We start from the raw sequence: 11,940 nt of genomic DNA, 5'->3' as shown, positions 1-11,940 counted from the left end.
TGCTAACATTATGCAACACCTCAAGAAGCTACATGTTGAAACCATGACTAAGTAAAAAAAAAAAGCTAGATGTGCAGGAAGGATTACAGTTTGTTTAAAGTGTGGAAAGTCAAACTGAGCAAGGTTTTGTTTTGGTTGTTTGTTTTGTTTTTTTTTTTTTTTTAAAAACAAAAACACCAAACTCATTTTAAAGAACACACAGGATAAAAAAAAAATATACCAGTATGGAAAGCTACTCATGTTAACACATATGATTTGTGTTTCTACTTGTCTTTAATGAGAAGGAGCAGTACAGCTGCTCATGAGTTCACCAGTAGCATGTAAGATAAAGCTCCTAAACTATTCTCTATCATGCTCTGAGAGCAGTTTAACCATGAGGGAAATAGCTTTGTTTTAACATAAATAAGCTTCCTTTAATATTTATGAAGTAACATAGTGTTTTGATATTTAAAAACAAAACTAAACAAATAAAAGTATCCCTGTAGGACAACTTTTTTTTAAAAAATAATCTTTAGATTATCACTCTCATTTCTCCAATGCTGCTACTTACAACCATTTACTCTAGACTTCAGAAAGGTAAGACCCAACATCTACACTCACATACAAAATCCAGATCTAATAGGGAGAGATAATATAGGCTATACTTTTACAGTTCCTGCTTACTTTAAGCAAATCAGTAAAGGAAGACAAACCTTTCAGCTTACAGAGTGTTTGTTGTCGAAGTCTGTTCTATTTTTCGGTTTTATTCTAAATTCAGATGTTGAAACACCATACTTCATTAATGTCAAGAAATTTAAGTATAAATTTCTTCTGCATATTGTCATATGAATTTGAGCCCCCAATATTATCTGTTCTCAAGAACAGAAAAATCAGGTTTGAAGTTCAAAGTGCACAAGTTAAAAATACAAACCTACATCCCAGAGATCAATAAAATAAGAGGGAGACCTAGTGACAACTTTGTAACAAACTTAACCCTCCCACGCCTATTCCCAACTATAATCTAATTTCAGAGAGGAAATAATTTGATTTTTGTATTTGTTAATGCAACTGTGCATATGAATACACATTTATTAAAATTCATCCTTTTTTCTTTCATAACACTTCTGATTGGAAAAAAGCCAAATTAGCAGTTACACACTTGGAAAGTCATGAGGATATAATTTCGTCATCACACATTTGGAATGATACTTTCCCAATAAAAGAACTCAGATTTATTGTAGAGAAAATTCTAGAACAAATAATTCACATCCCTTTGCCACACAGTTGGGAATATCTGACCATAGGCTGAACTATCCTGCCTGCAGGTTATGCCTTTCCAAAATTTCTCTTTCTATACTACACAAGTGTTCTAGATGTAAACCTCTGTAGTTCCTCAAAGTTTTAAACAGAACTGAAAACTCCAAGTTTTACACTACAACTATACAATTGTACAATACAACTAGCTTTAAGAAAAAAAAACACAAACATTTTATTTCAAACAGGAACATTTACACATACAAGCCAAAACGTTTACAACATCACCTTGCATGTGTGTACCTCTGCTTCTAATCCAAACTTAGAAGATGGAAACTGAAGAAGCATGACATGGAGAAAGCAGAATTTCCAAATTTTATTGCATCAAGAAGCCCCATTTCATTTTTGCTCAGCAAAAACGCTAAAGCCCGTACCTCAGATAAAGTCTGAAATATAGATAAATTCTTCCTAAGTAAGAAGATTCCTGCAAAGATATAGTATGGAGGTAATACAGAGGTGAAGTACCCATGTGGAAAACCACAGAGTTCTCAGGATAAAAATTGCCAACTTCAGTTCTGACTGGAAAGAAAACAAAAGAAGAACAAAAAACCCACACATGATGGAAACAGTGTCCCTCACTCTTCTCAGGGAAAGAAAAAAAAATACATCACTTGAAGTCTAGATGGTTTTGAACATTAGTCAGGTTAAGCATGGTTAAACACATGCATGGAATCTGAGTGATGCTTGGACATGCTATTTCTCTCCCTATCAAATGGGAAATTGTGATCTAACTATTTTCAACCGCTTGTAATGACCAACCTTAGAAATTCTCAGTGAGAGCTGAAACAAATAGTTTATGGCTTATGCATTCACATAAGCAATGAAATCTGTCTTCTAACACCGAACATACTTTGCCAAACCAAATAGCTGAAGTTTGGCTCTTCTGTATCAAGCATTTGTATCTCGTTTGTGTTCAAAACCTAAGAAAAGCCATACTTCTCACACGCATTCATGGGTTAACACCACCACTCTCTTCACGGTTGAGGCATTCATAGGTTATTCTCACATGCCCAAACACTATTCTAAAAAGCGTACTTGTAAGATACCCAAGTAGAAAGGAGGAGTCTGTTCAGTCCGTATCTTCAGTATACAGTTATTGATCACCATGGATTATACACCATTGTAAGACCTACAATTGCACAGATTTCTTATACTTCTCTGATGAAAAAGCAAAGTATTGGCTTATAGTATTATAATTTACTGTGGACACTTAATGAAAAATATCACTAAAACCAATTTCTGAAGAATGGAGATGTGGGCGACAAAGGAGAAACAATGAAGAACAGAGGAACACCTCCAAGATACAAACTTTGCTAGAAAATAGGGAAAGGAAAACCACACACAATTTAGGAAGGAAAGCTTGTCACCAAAAAAAAAATTAAAGAGAAACAAGGGAAGTAAAGCCCAAGACTTCAGTGTTGTGGTTGAATGTATGAAAAAAAAAATCCAAGTTTGAGACTACGCCAGAGGAGTATTTACAATTACATCAAACCAGTCACTACAACAATCTGAAAAGCAAAACACTGTCAAGCAGGGAATAACCAGGACAATGAAGCCATCTGTTCTGAATTCTGAAAAAAACATTTTTACAGACCAGCTTGATAGACAAATTTCTATACTAATGCCAAAGATAAAACTAGGACTCTCAGTTATTCTATTCACTGTACTTCCCACTTGAATTATTCCACTTTTAAAACATTAGGTGTTACTCCCATAGACCTCTTGAATATAATGTTGATAGCTAAAGCTATGACCTAATCTGATCCCCTACCAATATAGTCCCTATATCCAGGGATTTGGGTATCAATAGCTAGTAGTATGTTCATGCAGCAGACAAGTGTTCATAACCTACATTAATCTTTATAGAACTTAATTGTGACTTTGTACTTGGATTTAATCACCTCAAGGAAAAGATGCTTTAAATCTTTAGAACACACAGCCTTTCCAGCATAAGCGATATTCTATATTAGTATATCATACACAGAAAGTCATGTTTGCTTTGAATGGGCTTCTATTAACTGTAACACCAAATGTTAATTAGTAGCCAACCTCGATATATCCTAGAATTACATCTCATAGCTACATTTGGCAGCAATGTGAGTACTTCCATTACAGTTCAGAGAGCTCTCAGAACTTTCTCAGCTGTATGCGTAACAATAAATCCAGGTACATATACAAAGGAACATGAAAAAAGTGGCTTTTAAACTTAAGTTAGTAGATGCAGCTTCGTTTATACCAAGTATCAAAAATTCTTATTCAACTCCTGTTCGAGATGAATACTTGGCAAATTTATGAACACCACATGCTACTTGTCAACAAAATTGAACCATTCTTTCCAAATCAAGTAAAAGTTATTGGTAGTGTTTGTGCAACTACTCGCAATCTAAGACATTTAAATAACTCACTCCCACAGCAATGCAAAGTATTTTAAAAGAACTACTACTTCTGGTTTCTTTGGGAGGCTTGAGAGAATTTAACCAGGGTCAAATTTTATAAATAATATTCCCAGGGAAAAAAAAAAACAAAACCACACACAAACAAAAACTTCTATGAAGTGTAATTTGCTTCATTTTTAACTTTTGGTATATGCTGTAATGCTGTGGCATGCATTTCTCACCTAGCATCCTGAATTTCCCTTATGCAGCCCTGCAGAACGTTAGGTAGAATACCTACTACTCTGTAGATGACACACTAAAGGAGCGTGTTTCTACTAAGTAACAGGAAGTCTCTTGCCAGGAGTACTCAGGGCTTTTGCCAAGCAATTACACACATTCCTGGCTCTCAACAGCCACTGCTGCGAGTTGGACAAAACCTGAGCTTTTTGTTTGTTTGTTCCCCATCACCACCTTTATGGAACCACAAAGTATCAGAAAGATGGTAGTAATTTTCATCATAAGTCATCTAATGAAAGCCCATAAATACCAGAACGGGGACAAAACAGGCAGGACGGAGCCCCTACACAACATACTAAAACTGCATTTTGCTTTAGTAGGTAGTGATTAACAATTAGTAGATGCAAGATTCATTCCAAGTGTTATTTCATTGTTAAGTTCAAAAATACAGAATTCCATTTCAGCCTCACACATCACTCCTAACGCTGTTTACATCTTTTAGTGTTGAATGGCAACATCTCACCTCTACTGAGATGCCAAGATATCCAAAATCAGAGGTAATTCTGTAAAACTCAACCCTTAGACACAAAAGCTGTGACAGAACAATATTATACTTTCAAAGTCAGATATTGGGAAGGGCTAACATTAAACTTTCTATGTCATGCTTGAACCAAATGTTGTGTACATTATGACACCACTAGATGACATGTAAAAATCACGTAATGGAATAATACAACCTTTTGGTTCCAATAAAGAACCTCATATGGCAGAGCGCCCTTTCTACTGGCTAAACTGCTTAACCTGATCCAGTTACAGGAGGGGTCCCGCTGAACACACAAATAGAGATAGCTAACATATGCACCACCAGATTACAGTAACTTTATATGTTTTTCAGTTTCTACCATCTCTAAACTCTTTGATTTCTCATGCAAAACTGTTTGGTTTAGCAGTTTGAATGTGAACTGATAGACTCCCAGAAAAGAGACCAGAAGCCCCATCTTCTGTAACTGTATTAATTCCACCTGCAGAAAACATATCAAACTAAAGCCATCAGAAGCAAGGAACAGCTCTACAACACAGGCAAAATAAGTAATGACTGCAGACCATATGCAACATAAGCATAGTAGGAAAAAGTGATATATTGGTAACAGCTGACATGACCATTGGCTGCATAGCAGAGAACTAAATTGTACTTTTAACTTTGGAGAGGATACTGCCTAATGATTACAGGCAGATATGCTAAGCATACATGTACAAATACACACAGACTGAAAAGATGAACAGGTTTCCATATGCCATATGAAACACAAGATTCTAATCCAAGCTTACAAACCCTCATTTTGCCCGCCTGTAGAGATGTACTGCAGACCACAAAACACAAAAGAACAGTATGAGCTGTTACTTCAATATTGCTATGCAATGCACAGAAGGAAAAATGCATTACATTACATGCAGTTTTATTTACAAAAGGGTAGGTGACTCTAGAACTTAAATAAATCTTAAATTACAGCAAGCTGTGAAAGTGAGTAGCAACTTAAAGGGTGCACCTTTTACAGTTAATACAGAACTGGGGGAGAACACTTGACTTTTCAGGTCAGCTCAAGTTTTACAAAACATGACTGTGTCATATACAACATGATGTTGGTTCTTCAAATCTTTACAAACAGCAATCCAGAAATAGCACACATCTGACAGAACCCAGGCATAGGAGAGTATCAAGGTGGTATTTCCAAAATATCACTAGACATCTAGGCAAACTTTTAGACATCTAAGCAACTTCATCTAACCCATGACCCATCAATTCACTAGCTACTTTTAGAGGCTGAGTAGTTAAACAAGAGTAACAACTATTTTCAGACATCTTCCATTTTTTTGTTATACATCCACCACATGTATTTAATTACAGAATTTTCAAATGCTGTTTGTCCACATTTTAATGAACTGCAATTTCTATTCAAATGCACAAGTTATCATGTAAAAAGTGAGTCATTCATTTCTATCTTACTATGCCAGGAAGTCGTGAAACTGCTAAATTGTATCTGCTGAAGTAAAATATGTACAAGTTTGTATAGCATCCTGCTTAGTAAAAGATTACTAAAGGCCACATCCATTACGAAATGCGTTTTAGCAGTCACACAAACAAATAAGAATGTACTTTTTAGTTTACTCCCTAAAGACTTAAAGATAAAATGAAGCTCTAATTACTGATTTAAATCGTATTTGAAAAATAGGAACAGAAAGCTGCTGACTGAAAAAGAGGTGGTGGTATTAATATCAGGCTTTTTGTTATCTGGCATGCATCCATTAATTATTCGTTTCAGAAAGTTATTACAGGCAATCACAGAAATTAAAAAATATTTATATAAAATTATAAAATAATCCTTTCAGCAGGAGTTTGGACCAGACAACTTCTAGAAGTCCCATCCAACCAATATCCTCTGACCTTATGGAAATCTGAACCAAGTTTATTCTGTAATTCATCTGCTATATGTAAATAAAAAAACTTCTTAATTTTCTCAAATAATTTCTATACACATACACACATATGATGTATATTTGTATCACACATGTATATCTTTAAAAACACTCCCAAAAGGTGAAGACAACTCAACAGTGGGAAATACTGAAAGCAACTTAGATTCTAAAGAGTTAAAACATTTCTCTGATTACTATTAGTCACAGGTAAGCCCAAAGAAGAAAGCCACAATTAAAGATACAGCTGTCACAGAACTTGTAACATAAGCTATAAATTTGGAAAAAACCCAACAACAACAAAACACACACAAAAGAAAAACCCGTAGAAACAAAGGACCACATGAAGGAATTATTCAGATTGATCATGAACAGGTAAATTCAAAATAATTACTGGCTTGATACTAGACATGACTGCATAAATATTTAAGTAATGCTAAAGAAAAGTAAGTGATATTTTTGTTCTGCTTTCAAAAAAAGCAGAATGACATTCATTTCTTACAATCATAAAAGGAAATATTTCCTATTCTATTGGTAATAGGAAACACAAGATATACAGCAAGTGTTATTAGTCATATGTCATCGCCAAATCTGGAGACCCTGAATCCACATTGCTTCTTAAAGTCAGCCTGAAACCCACAGGCAAGTAATACTTGGGTGCTCGCCATTTATTAAAAATACTAACAACTTCAAAGTGACCATTAGCTAAACAAAGTTTAAAGGGGAAACGGAAGAGAATAGTCCAGCGAGAATGACAGCAAGACTTCCCTGCTTAAAGATACAAATCTGTAGCAGCTTAAGATTGCATTTAAATGTGTTAGAGTTGGTCTTCCCCACCATTTCTCTTGTTAAAAGAGCAATCAAAATATTTGGCAATATACTGCATCAGTCATGCACTGATTCTTTCAGACTACTGACGACTGGTGAGTGCATATAAAGTCTGACATGTTCTGTAAGGTATATTAATCCTCCTTTGCATATACGGAGAGAACCTTAACAGTTTTAATCTGTAATAACACAAACCAAAATGAAATTAAATCTTGTGCTAAGGAGAGCATAGAGTCAAAACAGTAAATACATAAAGCAGACCTTTTATTAGTCAAATTATTTTCAGTAGACATAAAGAAGAGCTGTCACTTCAACAAGGTGTAATAAGAATGTGTGTTAAGTGTTTAGCTTGCAGAGTTAGGACTAAAAGAGCAACCTGCACTCTTTCATTAAAGTTACTGCAGAACTCTGTTACTAGGAATAACAGAAAGACAGAAAGTACCAATATATGCAGTTTGTTCTATTGTTTGTTTTTGTGTTTTGGGTTTTTTTAAAGTTAAGGCATCTAAATAGGTCTGAACTAATTGTAAACCAGTCAAATTTGATTAGTAATCAATACACAGCTGAACTTCAGTGTAGCACACTTTTTTCCTTCCCCCCGAAATTAATTGTACTGATTTCTAGAGTTTGCTCTTATGTCAGTGTCGGGGGGGAGGAGGGAAGAACTATTGGTCATATCTTATCTCACTGAGTTGGAAGTCTCTCCTTTTAAGATGGAAGAGTCACTATACTTTGCTTTGGCAGTCTAAATAACAAGGACAGTAAATTTGCTACCATTTCTTAAAAATATCTATGTCTTGATATAAAATATAATTTTACAAAGCATTTGTGTGCTTAGCTAAGAATATCCAGATTATCCGGTAGGTATTCCCCTCAAACAATCCCCAAAATCAGACTGAGGTAATTAGCAGTCCCATACTGCTCTGAAAACATTATTTTAAATCCACTTGTCTTCCATGACACAAAATGCCTTCCAGTTAAGGTAGTCAATATGGCTAACCAAGCAAAGAGACTGAAACGTCATAACAAGTGATAAACAAAAAACTACTAACAGCTCCAAATTTTTTTTTAAAATGCCCCTGTTAATCTATATTAACACCAGCTACTACATGTAAGCTTACTACCCACATTATACCAAGCAAAGCAATAGTTATAGAAAGTAAGAGGAAACTACATTCCTCTTTCCAGCACAGGAAGGTTATTGTGTTCTCATAATGAGGACAAAAAACCCCCAAAACCCAAAGTAAACAACACTGTCTAGCCAACAATGGCAAGGCTAAGCAAAATCAAATCCCTAGGAGAATTCAGCTTAGTAACTAGACCATCGTAAGAATGCACAATTCAAGGCAGCATAGTAAGGGTTTGAGGTTTTCTTTTTTTTTTATTCCACCTCAAGCCATGCCAGAGAGTTCATCTAAGAGGCAGCAGTAACTTCAAACAATCACTTCCACTTTCCCAGTTTTCTGAACTGCACAATCTTTCAAATAAAAATAGTCTCTCTTTTATTGGTAACTTTTAAAATAGTACACATAATTTGAACTTTGAGTAATACAATAGAGCAGGTCTGATTTGATCACAAATAATAATTTTAAGATACAGCTCTGGTTAACAAAGACTGCCAGTTACAAACCTGTAACACCTCTACCTATATATTTCATAACATTTGTTTAAATTCAACTCCCATTTCTGTAGATCTTCCAAAAGATTATGAAGGAAATGCTTCAACAGTTTTACTAGGCAAGAATGAAGAAACAGGAAGACACTTAAGTATAGTTGTAACTTAAGTCATAGATGCCAGACTCATTAACAAAATACGGCAAGGTACTTCTGGTAGGTCATTTACTTACCTCCACTTGCTGATTCTTGCTCTTCCCCTTCAGGAAACGTAGCCTGGCTTGGTAAGCTATTCCTAGAACGAGTGACTGACTCTAAGTGTGAAGCCCTTCCCAACAGAGATAGCTCATCTAGCACCTCTCCTTCTTTGGCTTCCAAATCAGACTTTGAAGTGGTTAACTGTTTTATGTTACCTGGTGCCATTAAACTATTTGGGTCATTTAAACAAGCTACAGTACCACTGTCCAGGCTTAACACTCTGGCACGATTCTTGGCACTGTTTGTGCTAGAAGTCCGACGTGTAGATCGTTTTTTGCTACTTCCTTCAGAACTTACATGGGTTTTGTGAGCATTTTCAGGGTCTGTGCCCCCACGTTCTTTAGAAACATATTTGGTCTTTAGAGCACTGTACTTTCCCTCAGGAGACTGGCATGAATGGGAGGTGGTGCTGGAAGAGCTATCACTGCTGAACTGGTGAGCTGACTGCATACTTGATGTCCTGCTCAAGTCACTTTGATCACTGGAGTCCTCATCGTGACAAAACACAGCACTGTGAGGTTTAGTACCAGATACACCTCGGAAGGAAACATATTCCCTGTGCCGACTTGAATCAAAACTACTAGCCCGCTTTTTTCCTGTCCTTCTCCGGCTGGACTTGTGGGTAGAGGCTGTTCGATGTATTAAACTAGAAGATTTTGGTCGAACATCTCCTTCTTTTTGTTTTCCACTCGTTTCTTTAGAAGCTCTTGAATCTACTAACACAGCTAGTTTTTCACCCTGCTCATCTCTTTGTTCAGCAGCCTTCCCAGGTGGCCTGTCAGCTTGCGTAGTCAATTCATTGGCATGTGGGTTCTTATTGGCCTCTTCTGAAGCAGAGGCACCAAAACCTTTCTGACCGTGCATCTCATCAGATGCATTAGAACCCTTTACCTCTGGAACACCACTGTTAGTGCTCACTTCCACAGCAGTCCTTTCGCTACTAGTCCTTTTGTCAGTAGTAGAACTACTGTCATCCTCTGAGTCAACACCACAGTCCTTTTTCTTACCATCCTTTTTCTCTTCTCTAGGAGACTCCTCCTCATGCTCTGACAACACACTTTCTATATGCGTTGAGCTAGTATGTTCACTTTTATAGCTACTGATGGTACTGTTAGTGTCACGATCAGTCCCACTGCAGTAGCTTTCTGTTGAACCACTGCTTCTAGTACTCAGGCTTCTCAGACTGTCCACACTTTTGTCTGCTTTCAAGGATTTGCTCTTCCCACTCTTAGCCAATGGTTGAGGGCTGCTACTTTTCAGAATGTCATCTAATTGAAAAACTCCTGAAATGCAAGAGTTCTCAGCCAAGGACTCTCTGGATCCAGAAGGGGGCTTGGAAGCTTCTAACTCACTGACAGGATCTAGTCCTCGTCTTTGCTGATAGAGAGGAAAGTCATTTAGTGAAGCATCTGGAAAAGCAACAGCAGAGCTAGAAGTCCTTGGTACACCTCGTGGTCTATGATCCTTCCTGTAGGAGTGAGAATGCAGAGTTACAAGCGAAGCTACTTCTGTGTCACATGCACTGGTTTTAGGCTGGTCCACAAGCTGGTTGTTCGAGAGGCACACTTTGTCACTGTTGTCTCTTGGCAAATCCTGTCCAGAGGATAATGAAGGTTGGATGGAGACAAACGAGTCATTCGACACCAGACGAAAAAGCTTCCGATCAGTTGCCAAATCTGTTCAAGTACATATTTAAAAATACTCATATAGAATGTTCATGCAAGTTACACAATCTGTTTTACAATTGCTTGTTTATATCACATAAAGTAAATAAACTGACAAATCCATTTGCAAGTACTATGCATCACATTACCATTTAAAAGATTTCCTAGCATCTGGGCAAACCTGACAGAGACTTTTTTTTCTTAATAAAAAAGAAACCATCAACACCAGCTTAATCTTAGCAGCTAAGAAAAGACAACATGATTCTGACAAGTCCCTAATCTCCTCTATTGCTCATGTGTCTCAGACTTAATGTTTTTATGTATCCCAAAGTTTCTTAACTATAAAAGGATACTCTGCCTTTTGTTTTATTTCCTACATGCAGTAAACTGTTTGTTTCACATAAACTTTAAAATTATTAAAGAAAACATAGTAAACTTTTGAAGTCACAAAAAACCCAACAAAAATCACCTTTCCTATCAGATACCAAGTAAGCTCACAGTTAGCAAGGATGCAGGCACTGGCATAGGTCTATGGGTACTATAATGAAACTCCTACTAAGTTATGAGTTTTACTACCTCTAAAACTGGTGCTGTTACAGCAAATTATGAGCATTTGCTGTTAACTCTTGGTCAGAAAAATTGTTTCTGTTATCCATCACAAGCAGTCTCCTGTAAAAGTGTCCAGCTGCAGGTAATGTTGAAAGTCAGGCTACGCTCCTTTTTGGTACTGTCACTAAAAATAGAAGATCTGGAGACCAAGTTACTACAGTTGCTAAATTTTTGTAGAGTGCATTTGCACATGTGTAACTTAAGAAACTTCACAAACAGTTCCATTACTCGGCTCAAAGTAGTAGAACCCTGCTGCTTATTACAACAGCACGGCCACCTGTAATCCTCCATTTTAAACATACTTTCTGCACTGAATCACCCAGTAACAACTGAAAGGAACCCATCAGTCTCATTAGATTGGCCAAAATGAATTATAGTATTCCCAGAGTTAACTTCCTGCTAATCACCAGGTACTTTAAAATCAGCAAACAAAAGATTTCCCTACAGTTTTATGCTCTGTTTTAATCTGAGCAGATTTTTTCCTGGCAATGAAGCTAAATGAAAAATGAGATCTGAAACGAAATTGGACAACTGAAGAATACAAGCTAGCAGTTTCCCTACATACTAGGAAAAAACAATTACAAAACTCC

General features: G+C 36.5%; 1 protein-coding gene across 10 annotated transcripts in view; it reads right to left on the bottom strand.

Moving 5' to 3' along the window:
- The window catches only part of PCNX1 (pecanex 1), a 91,971-nt gene that overhangs the window by 60,549 nt on the left and 19,482 nt on the right, over positions 1-11,940 (bottom strand). For all 10 annotated transcript variants that reach the window (XM_075151975.1, XM_075151974.1, XM_075151971.1 and 7 more), the window contains one exon: positions 9,053-10,753. In XM_075151975.1, coding sequence (XP_075008076.1) covers positions 9,053-10,753 — 1,701 coding nt within the window. The remainder of the gene's footprint in view (positions 1-9,052; positions 10,754-11,940) is intronic.

The sequence above is a fragment of the Calonectris borealis genome, chromosome 5 (genome assembly GCF_964195595.1).
Source record: "Calonectris borealis chromosome 5, bCalBor7.hap1.2, whole genome shotgun sequence".
Lineage (NCBI taxonomy): Eukaryota > Metazoa > Chordata > Aves > Procellariiformes > Procellariidae > Calonectris > Calonectris borealis.
The sequence above is the reverse complement of the archived record's forward strand: the minus strand, read 5'-3'. Positions and strand labels throughout refer to the sequence as shown.